Genomic DNA, 21,178 nt, shown 5'->3' with positions numbered 1-21,178 from the left:
TAGCGTTCTAACAGAAACAGAAATGATAAAACGTCTAATCTATGTCGGAAGACTCTCTCGCGACGTAAAGCATTTCGAATCAATCGGCTTGGATGTCAATTGGATTTGGTAGGAATGGGCAACCCATGTCTACCAGCTTTCTTCATGTGGGAGGAGACGGTAGAAACTCTGTGTTTCTTATAGTAAATCTGCCAGCGAGCAGTTTATGTTCAGAGTCTGTTACCATGGTGATTGACTCAGAGTTTCAGTTACCTCTCTATCTGGAACGGATAACTCAAGTTTCCCTGATCTCAGGGTTAACTTACTCTGAGTTTTCACATAACCTGCTTTCTGGAATACCCCCCCTGCTCCACAACTAGACCCAAACAAAGGGAAGCTTGTGATATGAGCGACTAGCTCTGTAATCTCCAGAGTTGGACCTTTAAATAGAGGGATTGACAAGGAGGCACCAGGTAAAGCTTATTGATTTATTGACTCTCTTCCAACCTGAGAGTCCAATGGAGGGCAGGTAGCAAGAAGCAGTGGGCAGATTGCAGGTAAATACAAAACACAGGGGAAGCTAAACAGAAACACAAGGAAAACAGGCAGGAACTCTACGCACAGGGTAAAAAGACCAACAAACAAACAAAACGGTGTCAACAAGGGGAAGGTGAAATTGATCAAGTATAAGTACAGACAATCACAAAGATGGGACAAACACAAAGGCTCCTGCCTTTGTGCTTTTTAAAACAGGATGTGACACACACGGTGCAGAAAAAACACTAAGCATGTATTAAACATCCCAAAACACAGAACTATTAACCTCACAAAACAACCAGAGTGAAAGATACATAACTCTGTATTCAGTGCGGTTCAGAGGCAGACCGCAAAGTTGACACAAAATAAAGACACTGACACCAAATTTTCATTAATATTGGTTTCATTTAGTTATTCAGGGAAAAAACACATCACATTTTCACCATTCATTCAAATGTTCTATGTACACATATAGCAGGCTTATTTTAATACTTTTAAAATATTTGTACAAAATACATTGTTTGCCCTTTATTACACGTGTTTATCTGAAGAGAAATTTCACTGCTAAGGGTCAGCGGATGTGCATTGATAATTTGGTGGGCTTTTTGAAGGGTTGTCACTATTATTGCATGCTGAAACACCATTATTGCATAAGTTATTCCCTTTGGGGCTTCTGGTGAAGGAATTGCTGACAGTGTAACTTACATTACTTCACCAATTCAGCCGATGTCTCCGGCAAGGTTTCACCAAAAATGATAATAAATATGATCATCAAGTTAGGGCTGAGTGACAGAGCTGTTTGGTGGTTTATACGTAAGTCAGAGTCTCCTCACTCTCTGCAACCCCCCCCGCCCAAAACATTAAAAGAACATGCAGTGCTGCAGTTTCATACACCTGAGGAGACAGTAACACTCACCAAAGTTAAGAGGTTACAGCATTACTGGTCTCTTAATGTTATCACTGTGTGCATATATAAACTGTGTGGGTAGATTATATTGGCAAAGGTTCCTTGAAATGGAACAGTGGTTCTATAAAGAGAAAAGAGGAGACACGCCATACCAGGCCAGAGTACAGCAACCGTGTTTCCCCACTGCAGCAGCCTTTCGAGGCAGTGATCTTTCTCTTGTTTTTACACGTGGGAGTCTGCCTTTGCTGACCTGTAGCACTGGGATAATACAACCCGTCATCCCAGTCACTCATGCACACACTGACAAATGTACAAACACGCACGTACACACAAAACAACACACACACCTCAGTCATTCACTTCAGCCACACAGGAGGATGTTTGTATGACATAATTAGAAAACACAGTCCAACAGTTGAGCCTCCCTTATGGTTGATAGATCAACACATTTGACAGAGAAAAAAGATGTCTCTGAATAATTGCTCATCTGTTTTTAAAACAGTATAGAGATATATGTATAAAAACATATCTAAACAACTAACTTTTTTTTGTTGTTTTTCATAAAGAGAATTTTATAAAAGTGATGACTGGCACTGTTTGTGATCCTGTGACCACAGGAGTACCCGCAAGGCTACATAACCAGGTACTTAGTTTGGGAAAATACAAAATTTGTTGAGGTTTGTAGTCACCTGGTCGCACAGAAGTGACTGTTGAGGATGCCGCCGCCGTGGCTACAACTTATTCTTCACATGCACTGGTTTTGGCAAGAGGGAGTGCTGATGACAGTGGTTGCCCTTGGAAGGCGAACAACAACACAACACAACTGGTTAACAACAATAAATCCTGTACCGGGTGCTGACCGGTAAGATTCACAGCAGGCGTGATGGGGGGAATGCATGTCAATAGTTTCAAACTACAGGGCGCAGCTATTTCCAAAGTAAGATGGAGACAACGCACAAAACAGAATAACTACATTATTAGGCAGCCGACAGTGCAACACAACCAGTAACACGCTACCCATTTCACAATCATAACTTGAGACAAGACTTGTTAAAATGTTAGTATATCAGTTAAAACCTAAAGAACATCCCTGTTCAGGAGCTGTGCTAACGCGTAGATTCTGCTTTGTGATGGGCAAATAGATATGTTGGCTCTTCTGCCTCCTTCTCATGCAGCGTGAGTGTGAGCTCGATGGATGGTTGATGAGTCAAGCTAAAGCTCAGCCACTGACCAGTGGGAAGAAATACTGGCACCCCGTAAGACCAGGCAAACACGCTGTTTTCCATTCAAATCTGCAACAGAAAAACTCATATTTATGCACCATAGATTTGTGCCACTCTCAGCCAAGTTTGGATTGCTGACTGGACAAATTGGGAAACTGCCAATGGGCCCACAGGGGCCCACAGGGGCCCACGCCGCAATTGGTTTGGGGCAATTTAATGTAGTTGCAAAAAGCGTTTCTTTAATCTATTATACACTCATTGGCTACTTATTTGTGTACATCTGAAGCAGGGTTGTTATTAGATGTATAAATAGAACTCATTTGACCCATACAGTGTCATGCAATCACACACAACTGTTCTGCCATAACGTCTGCTTTTATGATGCCAACAATATTCACTTTTCTTCTTTTTACACTGTTGGTGTTAGGTTGTATATTTATTACTGAGGTGATTGTGATGTGACTGCCCTTTATTAAAGCTTTCCTGATATTCTGCCAAACTCATGTACAGCTGTACTGTGAATAAGAAAGACAAACACATTAGAGGCCAGAACAACCTTAATCCTGCTTTGCCTTAATGGCAATAGATTGTACTGGTGCACCTAATAAAGTGGCCACTGAGTTTATATTGCTAGCACATAATTATTTGTTTTAAAGCGCAGATGTAGAATTTACAAGGGAGGGAACGGGGGCCATCTGCACGCAGTTGGGCGTTATTAAATGTCTTTGTTCAGATGGCGATTAAGATGTTCAGCTAAAAATAGAAGCTGCAATTTGACTCCCATTGTGATACAAAAAAGGCATCCATGGGTTTTTCTAACTCTCCAAAAAGAAGAAGCTAGTGATTCATCCCAGGTACTGGTCAGACAGGAGCATGATATCCCACCACAGCAGAACAAGGCTTCAAATGAAACGTGAAAACATGATCCTAAACGTCTGTGAGAGCGTCGTTGATAATGATTAAAAATGAGGGATGAAATTGAAAGATAACGTTGATAATCATCACAAGTGCCTCTCGTCTCTGCTTGGTCCCGCCAATCCTTTCCTTCCCTCGACCTTCACAGCCTTCCTGAGGAGGTACGGGACCAAGGAACTACAAAAACATGGGGACAACACCACCCAAAGAGGGCAAAGTACAGTCCTAACTTCCTTCTGGGGTGAAATACAATACATCTCAACATGTCAGCCATTATAATAACCAAACACAAATCAAACAGATAAAATGAGCTTTTGAACGTGTGCTGCGATGCTTGTTCATCCATTGGTGTGGAGGCGAGTAAAGTGCGTGTTGGTCACTGTCAAAACTGTCCAGTGAAAAAACGTTGGCTTGTTCTCTCGTCTCATCACCGACCGGAGATCCACATACAGTAGATGTCTTATTAGCATCCTTCCTTTCCTCCACAACTGTTCCTGTATTTTTCATGCAGAACGGAGGTCTGTTCTCCACATTTGGAGTGATGCATCTTGAGACGCTGCAGAAAAAAAAGTCCATGTATGGACTCTTATTTTCCTAAAACTGCACAGATGCACCAGTCAGGTGACACTTATTTCCAAAACAGAAGTCCGTTTCCTCAGAAGGGGTTAAAAAAGTGAAACATGGATCCTGCTTTGGAAATAAGTGAAATTATCTCACCTTAAAATCTCGATTTGGAGGGAAATAAAAACTCAATCCTAGACCCGGCGCATTGTCAAGACGGAATTATTCTCTAGTAATGAAAATAATGCTGGTTCTAGGCATTGTGGGAAACCGAGCACAAGCTAGATGGAGTAGGTGGAGCTCTCAGACTGCTGGCGGATGTAGCACTGGAAACTTTTATCTCCAATTGGATGCTCCCTGGGGAAAGAAAGAAGAGATAGTGTTTATATAAGGCAGTGGCTTTTGCTGCTAAAAATAAAACATCAATAAAAGAAATTTTCTGTGCATATTTTAAGGGGCTGAGCATAGCAGATGGCCAAAATAAAGATGCCAATATAACGTTATTTGAACTGTGTTTTATTTAATCTCCAAAATACTGAAAAACTGCCACACCTGCTGGGGAAGGGGAAATACAATTTACCCGCCAGTTATTACTCTCAATTGCATTGAATATACAATAACTGTCATGTGGATCACATCACAATCTGAGCTACAAGCGTGAACAACAAACCACTTACTGGCTGCCAATCTTTGTCTTCTTGAACTTGTCACGTTTGTACTTGGTGTGCTGCTGCTCTAAGGTCTGCACCGCTGAAACAATCAGTTTCAGGGTCTTGTAGGTCTCCTGGGGGTCATCGATGACGAAGCTGGAGTACTCCTCCTGTTCGGGACCGTCGTACACCGATTTACTGCCGCAGGCCTCTGCGGGCAAAGACAGACCAGCGGCAGAGTGAGGGACGGCACAAAAGGGTGAAAACAAACGTGGGGAATGCGCTCTGGTCGGCGTCTGACCTTGCATCTTGATCAGTTTGGTCATGTATGTGCTAAACAGGGAATAAATCCTCTCGGTCTCTCTGTCTCCATCCACGTCCAGCTGGATGTTTGCTGGGAGGCCGCTGCAGGATGAGAGAGAGTGGAAACAAAGTAAGAGGAACCCTGACGCAGGGTGGGTTTTCTGACAACCCCACGTACCCGGTGCAGGGCGTACAGCCGCTGGCTGTGTCTGCCGAGAGCTTGCAGCAAAGCCAGTGGCCGTTGAGGTAGGCTGAGGGATGGTAGGTGCTCAGGCGTTTGCGGTTGCACTGGCTGACTTTGGTCAGGATGTCGATCCAGTCGCGAGCCTCGACGCAGTTGTTGGCCTGGATATAGAGCGCCCGCTCCGGCTGGATGACCTGGAACATCTGGAGAAGGGAAAAAGAAAGGAAAGCAAGTGAGGGAAGAATCTTAACAATTGTAGGAGGGATTTGGGTAAAATGATGAAAGCTCTAAAATGGTCCGTTGCTTACATTTTTCATCTTGAAAGACTCCTCCTCTAGCCTCTCTACAGCCAAAATGTTCTCTATGGGAATGCTGCAGAGAGCGCTCTCGCCTTGACATAAAAGAAAACACATCAGACACGAGAAAGGACAGAAAACAGTAGGCAGAAGGGTCGAGGAACGTGTAACAGCACATCACAACAAGAACCTCATGTTATTTGGTATTTTGAAGACAGATGCAAACCTGTTATGCAGTATGCCATTTAGAAACAGCTCAGGTGTAAGTTTTGGCCCGAGGTTGTTTGGATGCAGCACGAGTGTTTTGGGTGCTCAGTAACTTAATCTCCACCACGTGTGTCAAGATGCTCATTGTGTGCAAAGTAAATGTACATTCAGTAGATTCGCTCCCTCCTGCTGATTCTTACAAAAGCGCACACAGCGGCAGAAATAGACGTGGAAACAATGCGAGGAGATCCCGAGGGACCTTTCACCCTACCTTTTGTTTTGTGGTAGGTAAACTCGTGATTGGTGAGGCGAAACCATCTCTTCTTGAAGTTCTTTATTCCGAACCGCTTTCTCCCCTGTGCCCTCTTTATCATGAATCTGAGGGAAAATGGAAATAGCACTGAAAGCATTGAAAGATGAGCTCATGTTTCACAGAATCATTTAAAATATTTCACAATATTTTTCATTTATCTGGCAGAACGCATCCCATTTATATGTATGCAGTAGGAAAATGTTAAAAGAGTGTAAATGAATGGCTTTGTATGAAGCTATTAGTAACTAGCATTTCATGGTCGTTGAAGGAATCGTGTGCAGTCATCAGTCTACATTCATCATTCTGTTTTCATGCTTGCAGTTCCTTGTTTTCATTGCTGCTGTTCATGTAAAAAGCTTAGGGGAGATTTACGTCTATGGGCCTGAATAAAAAATGGGTCAGCAGATCCATAAGCTTTTGCATATTTTACCCCAATATCTACATTTTTACTATATTATAAATAAATCCCCACTTTGCTTTTTGGGATTTCCTTTTTGTGTCAGAACATTAAGAAAAGCGGTTTGCAGAAACCCTTGAGAAAGATAATCTATAATACTGAATGATGTTTTGAATTACTTTAGCCTGTATTTATTTTTGTTCTGATGCTTGAACAAAACAATGCGATTTAAGTCGTCACATGATTAAACGGGAAAAAGATCAGCAGATGAATTAATAATGAAAATTAATGTTAGTTAGTACACATTAAGAAATAAACGGAATATGGATTTATATAGTTTCTTAATTCTGGGCTGGAAATTCTGAAAACATTCAAAAGCTCATGAATGTTACTCTGTCTGCAGCTTATTTGTCACTAAATAATGCATAAATCCACTATGATGGATTATCAATCTCAAGGAAATGTCTGTGCAAGTACAATAAAATAAAATAAAATAAAATAAATGGAACCACTGGATGCCTGTAACTCCAAAAAATGTCTGACAGTAAGTAAGCCTACACTATTTGTTGTTTATGGGCTAAAACATGTAAAACAACCAGCACAGTCCTCTAAGGGAGAGTAAACACCAGGACGTCTTTTGTTTATAGAGTTTGAAAGGCCAGAGCATGAAATATGAAGCACAAGGGTTCTAAACACCAGTCCCAACCCTCCCACAGGGAGGCCTCACATCTGCCGTACCGCCGGCAGCTGTGCTGGAAACACTAACGCGTGCGGCGGTGATATGTCCACAGTCTGAGGTATAAAGGGCTCAGGATGCGGACAGATATGAGACCCCAGAAATGTTTGTAGCGTGACCAACCGTACTGTCACATCCAGCATGTCTGGCGTGGCCAAAATGTGGAAAGGCAATCAGCACCAGTGACTTAAAGGTTAACACTTTACTTTATACCATTATAGTCAGAATGTGCACAAGACGCAAACCCACCACACGGTGCCGGACAATAACAGAGAGGTGCCGTGTGTGTCGTTCGGGTATAAAGTAAAGTGCAGCAGCATTTACAGCATCGCATGATGTTGGTGGGAGAGAAACATGGCCGGCTTGGTTCGGGGGGGCGGGGGGGGGGGGGGGGTTGCAGTGCACACACAGGGGGTCACAAGGGCAATGCCTTAACACAGAGAAGCTCTTACCTGCCCTTCGTGCCTTTTGACCCCTTACCATTACCCCTCTTTATATAGAGTTTTACACTCCTACGCCCGGTAGCAGAAACAAAAGAGGGTGGAGATGTTGATGAGCAACGAGCTGCCACGACTAACGTCCAACACTGGGAGCGCTCCTCGCTTTTGCAGCGTCATCAGAAGTATCATCAAAACAACGGCCCATGTGCTGGTAGAAGGGCTCAGTTTACAGCAGCGGCATCTGTGCTGTAACTATTATATATAGGTTATATACTGTATACTGGACTATTTCTTCTTGCTATTACTGGCGGATAACTGGCGGATTCTCCAGCAGGCTATTTACTTTGATCCAGTCAAGAAATACTACCTCGTAGTACTAACCCTGATTGTTGTACGGATTATACATAACATAACATGTGACATAACTGTAATAAGTTAATAAGTAAGTGGACAGAACCATGCTAGTTGTGTTGTGGAGTTTCTCATTCAACTCTCTGGCAGAAAGAGAATATTTTCTAAAATGATTCCTTTAAGGTAGTCTGGACAGTTGAGACTCAATAGTACTTTTAGTAAGAAAAAAATGACAGGACAGTCTTTATAAAGTGGTTAAAAGACTAACACCGCAGCTCCAGAAAGGTTACTTCCCCTAAACATGAAAAAGGACTACAAAATCTCAAATTAGCGTCCAAGCAATTCTCTAAATCAACCAAATATAAGATACATAAGACTTTTTAGGAGTGGTATTGAGAGAGCTGTTTATGGGCGTTTCTTCTTCCCATGAATGTCAGTTTAACAGTAAGCTGGCTCCTTACCCCTCTTTCAGCATGATCGGTGTTTCAATACTCCTCTGATCCCATTTGCCAGAGGTGGAGATCAGGTCCAGGAACTGTGGGAGAAGTAATGGACGCCATATTTCATTCTCATGGGACATCCGAGGAATTCCAACCATGAAAGCCACGCTTTAAGTATTCCAATACGCAGAAGTTTTATGTACACCAAAGCTTAGCTCCACTTTTTGCTTTTATTTTATTTTCAAATGTATCCTCTCCTTCATTACTCATCCATGAGTTTGTCTTCTGACATACAAGACAAAGAGAATACTGATCTTGTGTCCAACAACTGGAGATTTATAGCATGAGAAAAGAAACGAAACACTCACATTCTTCACAGCGTCCGAATATTTCTGCTCATTGAAGTAGTCGTAAAATGCCGCCATATAAGACTCTTTGAAATTGGCCTTGAAAGGAATACAAGTACATAAAGAGAGAGTGACTAGATTAGAACATTTTTAGAATAAAATACAAAAAAGAGTCAAAGACCCGCGCAGAAGAATAGATTTTGCTCAGAGAAACTCACAGATTTAGATTTGGCGAGACTTCCCAGGGTCTGGATGGTCTTGGAGATTAGGGTTAGGGTTCGAGAGGTGGCCGGATCCTAGGGAGACAAAAAGACTTTATCTCCAATCTCAAAAAGTCATCACACATGATCACATCCTAAACACTTGAAAAAACGACTTGAAAAACAAAGAAATGTTTGTGTCTTCAGTCAAGAATAAACTTTGAACTTCCGCTTTTATGCCAACCGGTATAAGACGTCTTAAATATGGTATACATGCAGATGTTCATACGTTGGCTGCGTGTATGTTTGTGTTGCATATCGGACTCACCGGATGGTGCGGCCGTAGATGGAACAAGTTGGGGGAGAGTATGGCTGGAGCGAAGAAACGCAGGAAAATAAAACTGCTCACTGCTGTGTATCGGACATCTTGGTCGACTTGAGAGCAGAAAGGGAGAAAGTGTCATAGTAGTACTATAGTACATAGTAACTATCTATAATTCCTCAACTACAGTCAGTCTGGAGTAAGAGCAGCCTGTGTGCTGTGCTGCTTGTGACTGCAGTACTCTGTGGCGGCCAACAGGAGGCAGCACAGTATGGCTAACATGCTCACATGACCATAATGAGTGTGTGGGAGGCTTAAGTGTTTTCAGCTTTGACACAAATAGCAGTGCACAAGAAAAGTGTCCTTGGACGTCTTGCACATCCCGTTCTTTATTGTCTATTTCCTGTTACTTAACAGCAGCTTGCTCTCTTTCCTCATCACTGGGGAGTCATTGAGAGGGTGAGTTACCTTGGAAACGGGTGGCAGCAGACTCTCTCAAAGAGAAGAAGATGTCACACATGACGGTGGGACAGCGAACGCCAGAGGTGGTGATAACGTTGAAGATCCGGTCCACATACTGACGAAGATTTTCCTGTCGAGGGCGGGAAGGTTAGAAGAAGGTCAGATAACACTGACCCCACACGCACAGACACACAAGCAAACACACTCATCTTCTTACCCTGTTTGTCTCCAGGTTCTCAGATTCTTTGAGCTTGACCGGGTCAATTTCGCAGGATTTGTGGTCCGTGCAGATCTGTGAAAATTGAGAAAAGTATTAAAACAACCATTATTATCTGATTCAGCAAAAGTACTCCGAGAGCTGCTGCAGAGAGAGAGAGAGAGAGAGAGAGAGAGAGAGAGAGAGAGAGAGAGAGAGAGAGATGAAATCCAGAAAAGGGTAATAACAAAGAAAAAAACACCAGAGCTGATCGCAGTGCCATACCTCATCGATGATGGGTTTGAGTGTCACTTGCAGATAGTGCATTCCTGCCAGTTTCATGGTCTCGTCAATGCACTTGGAAGTCAGCGAGTTTCCCCGGAAAATGGTGTTAGGATCCCTACGCAGAGAGATTCAACGACATTACTGCTGCTGCCTTTATACTCGTAGTCAAATAGAAATGCAAGCTATTTGATTTTCGGGGACTACATGATGACCTAATTCCTACAATCACTTAGATGCATTATTGAACCGAGAAAGATTTCCTGGCTAAAACCAGAAAAGTCATTTTCTCAGCACGGGACTCGTCCAACGTCTGCTCCGCCCTCCAGTGACGAGACACTCACTGCGTGCGGTTGACTTCGGCGTGAGCGATGGTGCTGATGAAAGGCACAATCTTGCCGTAGTGGAGAAACAGCCGCACGAGGGGGATGGCGGCTTCCTGTTTCTCTCGACACACCTCCCCCAGAGTGTGAGCCGGGGACGCCGACACGGGCTGAACAGAGAGGCGTGACACGGAGAGTCAACACACAGCGGTGAATGGGCACGAGGCGCCGCGGGACACCGGGCATGTGCGAGCAGAGCAGAGGCCCGGTCATGTGCGCTCACCGCTACATTGGCAGATTGCAGCAGCAGGTCTCTGAGGGGCGTGTAGTGTTCGGAGGGGAAGACGTGGTCCTCGGTGTAGACGATGTTCAGACGCAGAGAGCCGAGCTCCTCTACCTTCACCGACTTCCCCCCGTTCTCCCGGGGCTGCAGGAAGTACCTGGAGAAGAGCAAAGATCAGATGCCGGATCGGACGCTGGTCGACCTCGAAGGTTGATAATGGGCAAGGGTTGTTCCTCATTTTGAAAAGTTGTGATAAAATAGAGCTGTTGAGTCAATATTTTCCATTATCAATATTCCTCGTATGAAATTGCACCGCGGCTTCCTTTGTAGCATCTCTCTAACTTCCTGCAACTGTATTGTTTTGGTAAACTCTCACTTCCGCCAGATATTTCCTTCAGGAGTTGGTGGATACAAAAACCCCAGAAACCCAATGTCAAATGAAAATGTAGAAAACTGAGTAAGTGAATTGATTCTTATTCAGTGGAAGGAGGTGATTACTGCACTCTGTATTGGACTACATTGAAAACACATTTTTTATTACCTCCGTTTGTATTTCCAAAGCGGCCCTCCCATCATTCATGAGGGCAAAGAAATCGAATACACAAAGAGGCGCTGTTGGAATGCTTTCGACCCTGGTCAATAAGAACTGTAACTGTTGTCACTGTTGACACTTGTTTCTCTGCTGTTGCTGTGGCAACACATGCTCAGAATGTCAACTGACGTACAGCACGTGTCCGGTGTAAAAAACCCAAAATGAAAGACTGAAAGCCGATGGTGCTACGTGTGCGTAAGGCTCCTCTCACCACGCGTCATGGACACCGGCCTGACCCAACGCCCGCAGAGGGACTCGCACCCCTCCCAGGAACTCGTCCCCGAACTTCAGGTTGCTGGCGTTCCACAGGTCCACCCTGATCACAAACCACAGCGCACAGTTCAGCCCGAGGAGGCGCCTTACGTTCAGCACCGGCGCGAGGAACCCAAGCGGCTGTGCGGACTCACCTCAGCGCCAGCTTGTCGACGTCCTCCTCTTCAACGTCGAACTGACGCTTGGTGTAGCTCAGCGGTCGCGTCACCTGGAAATGGAAGCAGGGTGAGAGGTGTTCACACGGAACATGGAGACTCCACCACATGGCTGATTAATCGATCAACACTATTTTGATAATGGATCACTCATTTTTGTCATGGATTCAGCTTCACTAATTTTAGTTGTTTTTCATTCCATGTCATCCAAGTTTAAGATGCTTCTAAATTTGAATCATTTTGTTAAAACTAGTTGTTATGTTTCTAATTCACCCAAAATAAATACAAATGTGATCAATCAGAGATAAGAATGTGTCGTAAGTTTGGAGCATCGAGAAAGTTAAATCCAAAACAATAAAAAAAGGACAACCCCATGACAGAGACATAATGAATGGCCCGTGTTTGCGTGTGGATCGGGGGCCTCAGAAGGGGGGCTGCATGCAGACAGCACCACAGGCTACGAGTCCTGCTCATGTGAATAAATGAGACGGTCTTGTCGGATAGAAATCAATGGGCCAGATTGTTTGGTGGCGGTTTGTCCGAATCAATCATACTCTTGTCCTGCTGTCTTCTAGTGCTGCGGCGAGGAGGCCAGAAGGAGGAGTGACACAAAAATCTGGCAGCGGAGCGGCTGGTGAGCGGAGGGGTTAACGGGGTCAGCGTGAAAGGAGGTTTGTGTGCCTATATCAAAAAATATGTAGAATTGTGAATATAAAATTGCACGAGAAGCGTGAAGTTTTTGGAGACATTCAGAGAAAGAAAATTTTGCCAAATTGTCTGTGTTTCCAGTTGCTTTTGTAACACTAATACCAATAATTACAGAAGTAATGGCATAACAAATACTCTGTGAGGGTGTTTGGACAAAAATAACTATTGAATAAGTATTAAATAATGCTAGAGATGTTTTTTTTACTTGGTACTGCATTATGGCATTATGACACAATGATACTGATACTGTAACAATAGGATAATACCCAGGTAAGTTTTAGCTTGTTACCCCCTGAACCTTTTAGTGCTAACTTCAGTGTGATGTGAACGGAGTGCAGCCCAATAACTTAGGCAGTGCGATTAGGTGCAATAAAATGATCAGGATGGACAGAGAGATTAGCCCGGCTCGAGGAACCAAATACTAGATCTACAGCTTTGACTCAACATGCAAACACTTCTTTTCAATGAGAAACTGAATGTTCAGAAAAGGATGTTTGTGTATAACATACAACAACTAACAAGCAGACATGCTTACCTCAAAATAGAAAACCTCATCAAACTGTGGATTATTGGTTTTCCTCTTCACTTTGGTCTTCTTGGCTTCCGACCTGGGAGAAGCAGCACCACATGTTTATCACAAGTTCACATGAAAAACAAAGTTGTGTCAGGTTCAAACACAAGTCTAATCGTGTGCGTGATCTGACCTTGACGGTCCTAGTAAGGAGACGGCCGCATAGGGATCACATTGGCCGTTGACGATTGGAAGACCTTGGCACTCCAAAACGCTGTTTAGAAACACACACAAACCATGAATGAATAAGCACGCTGCTGCAAAAGCATAAGCACACACACACACACACAAACCTGTAACACATTAACATAATGCTAATTAGCAATGCGTAATCTCGTCCCGCGCCAGGTGTCAGGTGTGATGGTGACAACAGTTGAATGGTCTCTGATTATATACAACTGAACGCTTTTCATATTTTCTTTATTATGCTGCCTTATTCTTCATTACATGGTAACATGGTACCTGCCATGTTAGGAGGCTTAGCTATTACCTTTTGGCAGCACGAAAAATACAGGAAACCGGGTAACACGATCTCCAAACGCCAAAAGCCAGGCGCCATACTTAGTATGGAGAATATGAGCCTCCTCCCAGAGGGCTCCTAAAGCTCTATTAAGTTATCACATAATCAAATGACTAATGTAAACGGGTCACTAGATCTGTGGGACCACTGAGAATTGACACCCGATCTTCCACCTACACAGGCGGCAGGAATGTCGTTGCCCTCATCAACCCTCATATACTGTATAAAGCACTATGCAGCAATTTAGAGTAAACAAGACGATATGCACAGCATGATACAGCAGAAAAGACATGAACATCTAGCAGCTCAATACACAGACATTTTTACACGAGTTGGTGAAGACCAAAGAGCTGAAAGGTCTGTTGGACCTTCATTATCAAATTAGCAAAAACACGACTCACGATTCTGAAACTAGCAAAAACACGACTCACGATTCTGAAACTAAAAGGCTTTCATCTCGGCAATTGGTAAAAAACTGTCTGAATGCAGCTTTCACCTCACTTCATGAATTCTGATATGATTACACTAAGTTAACAGTTACACAGAGCTGGTAAACGAGAAAGAACTTAAGACACGGGACACAGCTTTGTTTGAATAGAAGGAACTTGCTGCTGCTTTCCAAAAGACATTTTTCACAGCAGACATTTTGCCTGAAAAAAGAAAAAGTGCTACCAAAAAAGACACCTTTGGCCCATTAGGTCTGCCAGTAAGCAAAGCCTTGAAATGTGCACACCCAAACAGCACACATCCGTGACTAATGTTAAGAATTGTCCCTCTACAGCATGTCAAATTATCTGAATAGAATGTTTAAAAAATAATAATTACAAAAAAACAACATCTAATGAGAGCATCCACTCAACCGCCCCCTTTTCACAGACATAAAACATCTGGTCCATTCATGCGGCTGACTCCTACGCTGGGACTACTTGCTAGCAAATTTAAGAGTTTCCTCAGTACGTGAAACGGTCCCTGGTGTCAATGTTAGGTGTGTCTGTAAGAACAGCAGAAGCAGAGAGAGAGCAGAGATGAAAAGAGACGCAGGGAAGTAATTCCATTTGAGCTGTTGGCCGAGACTTGTGCCAATTTTAAATCCTGTGTGATCCAGCAACTGCAAACACAGAACATAGACCACGGACCATACGGAGAAAAAAATAAAACAAAGAAAGCATATTCCTCTGACACTGAGAGCCAGGGAGAAATAGGAAACACAGCTCAGAAGTGACTATAAAGGAAGAGAAAAGCAGAAAACATTTTGCTTTTCCAGTTCTGCAGAAATTCCCTTTTGCAAATCACATATGAAGATGCATTTGCTTTCTCATTGCAAGGATTCTTGCTGCTGGCTGTTGTTTTATAAGCTTCCAACACAGATGAAAAGCTGAGAGACATGTGTGTTTTGTTCCTGTCCGTCCATCCTTCTATTGCGTCCTGTGTCCAATGACATCATGCATCCAGGGGATTAGCAAACACCCAGTGGGACGAATCCCTTCCTGTGTGTCACAGCGATCCACCACTACTCATGTTGATGAATTACGCAGCAAATCGCAGCTTTGCCCACAACTGAACTGACTAAACACACACAAACCGACACAAACAGAGACGCACGCGGCCACACACTGGTTCCTAATAAGGAATAAGGAGAGGGTTGGGTTAAGCATCACTAATACCAGAGCGCTTCCTGTCCAATAAGCTTGTTTATGTAACCCCCGCTCGGCCTCTCTCCCCCTCGCCCCGCTGTGAGCTCGGACAAGCAGACAGTGGTGGTGAAGCCAGACTTATTTGTTCTTGTCGGCATTACTCATATTTGGTCAATGTGCTTCTATGTTGTGTCCACGTAACGTGTCGAGAACAATTTGGCTCAAGCGCGAGGGAAACGACTAACGTCACGGTGCCAAAACCACAGACAAAAGAAAAGGGGATATGATTATGAGTGTGTGTCACTCATGGGTGCACTATTACAAGTAAGTGAAATATTTTACGTGTTTCCACGAGGTTTCTTGTTCTGAGACTTGTAGAATAAACCACAAGTTAACCACATTGTTGAAAATCTTTCACACGTACATTCAGACTATTACTTTAAGGGGAACCCCATCGATATTCACACATCTATGTCTGTTCACAGGTTTTGGGTGGCTTTGTGGCCCCGGGGGCGGAGAATCTGAAGAACAATTTCAAGTGATGCCCTTTGAGTCAGCTTGAGTTTGGGCTTAAGACAATAAGTTTGAAGGAGGAAATTAGAGGGCGTGACATTAGTAGGAAATGAGTCCTCCTTACTGCTCCTCATCTCTGCTCAAGGCTGGCGGTTTGAGGCTAGCAGTGAGACGGACACACCCGAATGTCCGGCCAAACTGTCAGGGGTCGGGTTGCATTGGGTTTCATGTAGGCATCATTTTGACAAGGCAGAAGAATGTCTCGACTAAAAAAGACAATTTTGTTATTATTAAGTGAATGTATAGTACTAGTATAGAGTAGAAGTACTTGTGAGAGAAGGGCCAAATTTATCAATCAGTTAGTTTTATCGGTAGAGTTCAATGCACGCCGCCATGTCTCCGTCCCGCTTGCAGTAGATCAGCTGCTGCTCTAAGCTCCTCCCCCACATTGTGCTCTGGGAACGAGCCACGCCGGCTCTTCAATGGACTTCTCACACAAACGTTCACGCACTGAATAATCCATCCAGGTCACAAGCACGTCATTGATCCACCGCCAGCGCTGAAGTTCACACATCACGCACGCGGCAACGCGGGCACACTGACACAATGAGCGGGTGTAACGGCATGTGTGTGAGTCAATGACATCCATCATACATACTGGTTCGCACATTCAAAAAAACAGATATATTTTAAACAATGTGTTCTAGCCTCCAGCCCGCTCACTGCCTGTCAAAAGCTGTTGCTGGGCAACAAGGCCACGCATGACAGCAGCACAATGCATCAAAAACAGGTGTGCACAGCGCTGGATCTAAATTTGACATGAGCACCGGTCCATATCCAGATAGCCGTGTGCTGCGTTGTGTCTGCCCATGTTGTTCATATGAATGTGAGTCTGTAGTTTGACACAGCAGCACGTTGAGCCAGCCTAGCTTAGCATGTTAACATTTAATTATTAGTGCTAAATATAAAGTACAGTTGTAGCTGATGGGAATGTGAATAAAGTCCCATTTTAACTTTACGATGGCCCGAGAAGAAAAGTCAGGGGATCAACAAAGTCTCTGCGATACATCTTCTGGCGACCATGAAAGCATGAACAGCCTCCACAGTCTAGAAGATATTTCATTGTGGAACAACGCGTGGAGCAACTGATATTGCAGTCTCTGACACCTCGTTTATTTTAGACTACACTACACGAGTCAAATAAACATTGTATTGAATTGTGTGTGTGTGTGTGTGTGTGTGTGTGTGTGAGTGAGAGACTCACCGTGTGGCTAGTTTATGGTTAATGACCCCACTGTCTGTGATGACCTCACTCAGACGCAGCTCCAGGTGCACTTTTCCCTGTGGAACGCAAACACACAAACATGTACTTGTCATGCACCGAAACATCCGACGTCCTGCAGAGAAGCTCCCGAGCGCTTCAACGTCAGCCAGGCAGGCCAGGCGCCCAATCACAGGTTTAGACCATGCGTTTGTTTACAACAGAGCTGTCTTGTGACGCAAGAGGAACTTTTACTGACAACAGCATCAATCCAATCCCTGAAATGTTAAACTTCAAGCTTGTTTTATGCTTTGGGTGTCATGGGTCTCAGCTTGTACAAATGTGTAATCCTCGTTATTGCCCCTCTCTGAAGTGAGTGGATTAATTACATTACGACAGTGCCGTGGTCCAGGTGTCCAGAAAAGCTCCATTAAACATTAAACAGCATCAGTATGCAAACTCACAAGTAGTGAACAAACATGCACACTTACACATGTCAAACAATGTGTCCTCTGTGGAAAAGAGAAGAGGGACACTCTATCTTCCTACATCATTTGATCCGTCTCCCTCGCTTGCTCTCTTTTCTCCCATTCTCTCACACATCCTTCCTCTCCCCGGCTCCTCGGATGAATGTGTCTCTGTTTCGGATCGCTGGTCCAGGGCTGCACACACCCATCTGTCTGCAGATGTTACCGTGTCACTGTGCGTGACATGCGCTGGGTGTGTGCGTACATGTGTGTGTGTGTAGCCATGCGTGAGGGTATGTGAGACTTACTGAAGCACTCAATGGTTGAAAATGTTGCACATATGTCAAATGAGCGTGTGGGACATGTGGGGGGGCGCATCAGCTCACAGCTGGATTACTAGAGGTGGAACAAAGTTGTTTGTTTTTTTATGTATAAAATGAAATTGACTATTTGGTTTGTTAACAATTTGCTGAGACCCCATGAGAGGTGTGAAGTGGATGCCAGATGAAAAGATTAAAAGCTACAAGTTCACTTTTAAATGCTTCTATGAATTGTGCAGATCAGCAGACAGGAAAACATGTCGTTTTTGGATTTACTTTTGATTCACATACGTAGATGTGTAGACATCTAGGTAGAAGTGCACACATTTCTAATGGTAAAAATTAACATTTCAGTCAACATCTCAAAAAATAAAGGGGTGATTTGCTTTGATGTACTTTTTCCTCCATCGTATAAGAACCGTGAACATATTAGCAACGTTCACTGATATCTTATTTGTCTCAATAGCAAATCCAAACCACAACCATACGACCCAAACACACACGTTTTTATCACAGCCAACCTTTCATCAAAAAAAAGAATAAGAGAAGAAGGAAAGTATAGTGATCTTGATCATAACTGCATGTTCACTCTTTACCAGCTGATGGAAAGTGGGTACACGCACAGAGACGCAGGTGACTTTGACCCTGCAGGCTCAGGTGTTTCAGGTGCACACATTCTGTATTTGTTTGGATTCTGCTCTGCTTCAAACATTGAAATGCAAAAACACTATCACACCTCGTAGCAAGTACAGTATGCAGGCGTCTGCTGGGTGTCGCTTGAAACCCCCAAATGAGTCTTATCTTGATTTAAGGAATAAGAAGGTTTTCTTCCAAATGATTTAGTTTTCAATTAAAGGAGACAAATTTATCTCCAATTCTAATGCATATATATGTAACTTTTGCTGAACAGCACATTATGTGATTATGTGATTAAAATGCTGAAATGTAGTGTTAATGTAGAATAGGTATAACAAGGTCATTAAGTAATAAACAAAGAAGCTCAGACCAGCTCAGTGATTTTAACATCTTTCTAAACTTACACTAAAATGAAAGTGTGGAAGGTTGTATTATTACAATTAGAAAGGTTGTATTGGATTTAACTTTTCCACAGAACTTATTGCATGAGTAAAGAGTCATATTATACTCACCCCTCTGCCATTCCAGTTTCTATAAAAGGAAATGTTGCAATTCAAGGCAGCTCAATGTTGGTTGGGTGAAGTGGAACATGTGTTGTTGTACTGATGGCATTAGTGCATTGGTGGGAGAACAGGGGAAATTAGAAATATAACCCATGTTTCTGGTATATGCCTGTCAAAGTAATCTGAGCATGCGGCCCACACCAGTCCACTTTGGTCAATATCAAACCGTATCTAGCCCTGAAACTTACTGCCATGTGGTTTCTGCGGAAAGGCTGAGAAGCCAAAAAACAACAGGAGGATCTGTGAGAAAAGAGGAAGAGAGGCGCGCTTTGTTTTCTGTCTGTGTGTCACTGCTTTTCTCTCTGTACTGACCTGCACTTCTGAGTCAGCGCTGACAGGTTGTAGCTGGAACCAGGTGTCTTTGCCGTGATATTTCTGCAAGTCCTCTTTCTTCACTGCAACCTTTCCTGCACGCACACACACACACACACACACACAAACACACACATTAATACACAAAATCGAACTTCTTCAGTGTTTCTCCTTGGGTTTTGCAGGGTGCCTCCCCGATATAACGACACTGGCCTTTCCTAAAAGATCTATGTGCTTAGATAGAAGCTTTAACAACTTGGATAGATCACACACACCTGCTGTCAATACACACACTTCATCTCATGCAGGCCCCTGGTGGAAGAATACTGTGCAATAAGCGTGCTGTCGGTGGCCTGGAAATGACCCTGACATTTCCACCCTGAAACTAACTAACAACTTCTCTGTTAACTACACCCATGAAGAAACGGGAGGTGTTGATACAAATCACATCCTGAGAAAGATTCTTCAGTTTGTGGTCCGTCGTATGCACACAAATACAAACCCACCACGATGCACACTGACACGCCCGATGGCACGTACAGAAACATCCGCCCTCACACAAACGGGCACACACCTTTATACAAGAGCCGGCTGACAGGAGTGATATAATCTCCACTTCTGTGAATACTGTTTATTTAAGTAGAATATTTTGAATATCAAATATTCATACCATTTAAAATATATAGTTGTACAGTTTTTGTTCATTTTTAAAAGTGTTATTACTTAGCAGACATATAATCTGGTTGCTGGGTAAACACTATATTTAGGCAAAAACACCTTAAATACAATTTAATATTTTCAATTCATCTAAAAATTTTCACTTTTATAAAAGACGAACCCGGATACATATACAATTCTTTGGAAAACTGGCCTTTTAATTGTTTGTTTACTTATTCGGTTCAGAAGTATTTAATAATTCAAAGCATATTAATGATTGAGAGATTTCCTGAACGTGGCTACGGCTGAGTGGCGGATTTACGGCAAAGCTCAAAGAATGCCAGATACCACCACGGCCTGGGCAGCGACTTCTGCAGCTGCTTACTCACCGATGCTAAAGTCCCTCCTGAAGACGTCCCTGTCGAAGATGTAGAAGGAGAGGTGTCTGAAGCTGCGTGGAATCTCACAGTAGAAGTCCTCCCCGTAGAACGGACTGCAGATTAGAGGAGACACAAAGCCAGCTGGGATTACACACTCCTCTTGTTTGAGTGAATACGTTTCACCACAAAGTATTTATATGTTGAAATATCACAAGAAAGCATGCTGGGAGGGAATTGACTAAACTAAACTAAACTTCCTATTTCCTTCCTATTAGGAACGTTTAACGAGTTATAAAACAGTTTAATTGTAATATTGATGCCCCTATATGACCAAAGTGAACAAGATCTCCAGTGAGAAAATGTTGTATTTCTGTGCCATCAGGTCCAATTCTGGCAAAATCCCACAAAATCATTCAAGTTCTCCAGGAACTCAGGCTGCAGCGGGGCCTCCAGCAGACGGAGCCGAATCAACAGAGAAAGCAGCTTCAGTGTGATAATAACCTTCTAATAATCTGTGTGATCAACCTCGTTTTCATCTCTCTCTCACGCATTTCTTTATCCACCAACTAAGTGACTGATTGATTGGTTAATCTGTAAACCGCTCGTGCCTCGTCCTTAGAAGTCGGGCAGTTGAACCTCCAAACATCATAGACTAAATTCTTTCTTCATTCTTACCCCATAGATGATTGATTTTGTCCCCTGGCCAGACATTTAGAAAACCGATCACATGCCTTTACATGTTGCCGTGAGTCACGTGGACGC

At 43.3% G+C, this 21,178-nt stretch overlaps 1 protein-coding gene across 1 annotated transcript in view; it reads right to left on the bottom strand.

Moving 5' to 3' along the window:
* Positions 1-901: 901 nt before the first annotated feature.
* Positions 902-21,178, bottom strand: part of rasa3 (RAS p21 protein activator 3) — a 33,958-nt gene continuing 13,681 nt past the window's right edge. Inside the window, exons 3-24 of the mRNA XM_040203618.2 lie at positions 20,426-20,529; positions 19,380-19,474; positions 17,085-17,161; positions 13,287-13,367; positions 13,118-13,190; positions 11,854-11,927; positions 11,658-11,762; positions 10,855-11,011; positions 10,593-10,741; positions 10,252-10,366; positions 9,988-10,062; positions 9,777-9,900; positions 9,315-9,421; positions 9,005-9,082; positions 8,808-8,885; positions 8,461-8,534; positions 6,034-6,140; positions 5,568-5,650; positions 5,254-5,462; positions 5,074-5,177; positions 4,800-4,983; positions 902-4,479 (exon numbers count right to left, since the gene is read on the bottom strand). Of these exons, the coding sequence (XP_040059552.1) occupies positions 4,404-4,479; positions 4,800-4,983; positions 5,074-5,177; positions 5,254-5,462; positions 5,568-5,650; positions 6,034-6,140; positions 8,461-8,534; positions 8,808-8,885; positions 9,005-9,082; positions 9,315-9,421; positions 9,777-9,900; positions 9,988-10,062; positions 10,252-10,366; positions 10,593-10,741; positions 10,855-11,011; positions 11,658-11,762; positions 11,854-11,927; positions 13,118-13,190; positions 13,287-13,367; positions 17,085-17,161; positions 19,380-19,474; positions 20,426-20,529 (2,329 nt within the window). The 3' untranslated portion in view covers positions 902-4,403. The remainder of the gene's footprint in view (positions 4,480-4,799; positions 4,984-5,073; positions 5,178-5,253; positions 5,463-5,567; positions 5,651-6,033; positions 6,141-8,460; positions 8,535-8,807; positions 8,886-9,004; positions 9,083-9,314; positions 9,422-9,776; positions 9,901-9,987; positions 10,063-10,251; positions 10,367-10,592; positions 10,742-10,854; positions 11,012-11,657; positions 11,763-11,853; positions 11,928-13,117; positions 13,191-13,286; positions 13,368-17,084; positions 17,162-19,379; positions 19,475-20,425; positions 20,530-21,178) is intronic.

The sequence above is a fragment of the Gasterosteus aculeatus genome, chromosome 12, assembly GCF_964276395.1.
Source record: "Gasterosteus aculeatus chromosome 12, fGasAcu3.hap1.1, whole genome shotgun sequence".
Classification (NCBI taxonomy): Eukaryota; Metazoa; Chordata; class Actinopteri; order Perciformes; family Gasterosteidae; genus Gasterosteus; species Gasterosteus aculeatus.
Note: the sequence above shows the minus strand (reverse complement) of the source record. Positions and strands in the feature narration are given on the sequence as shown.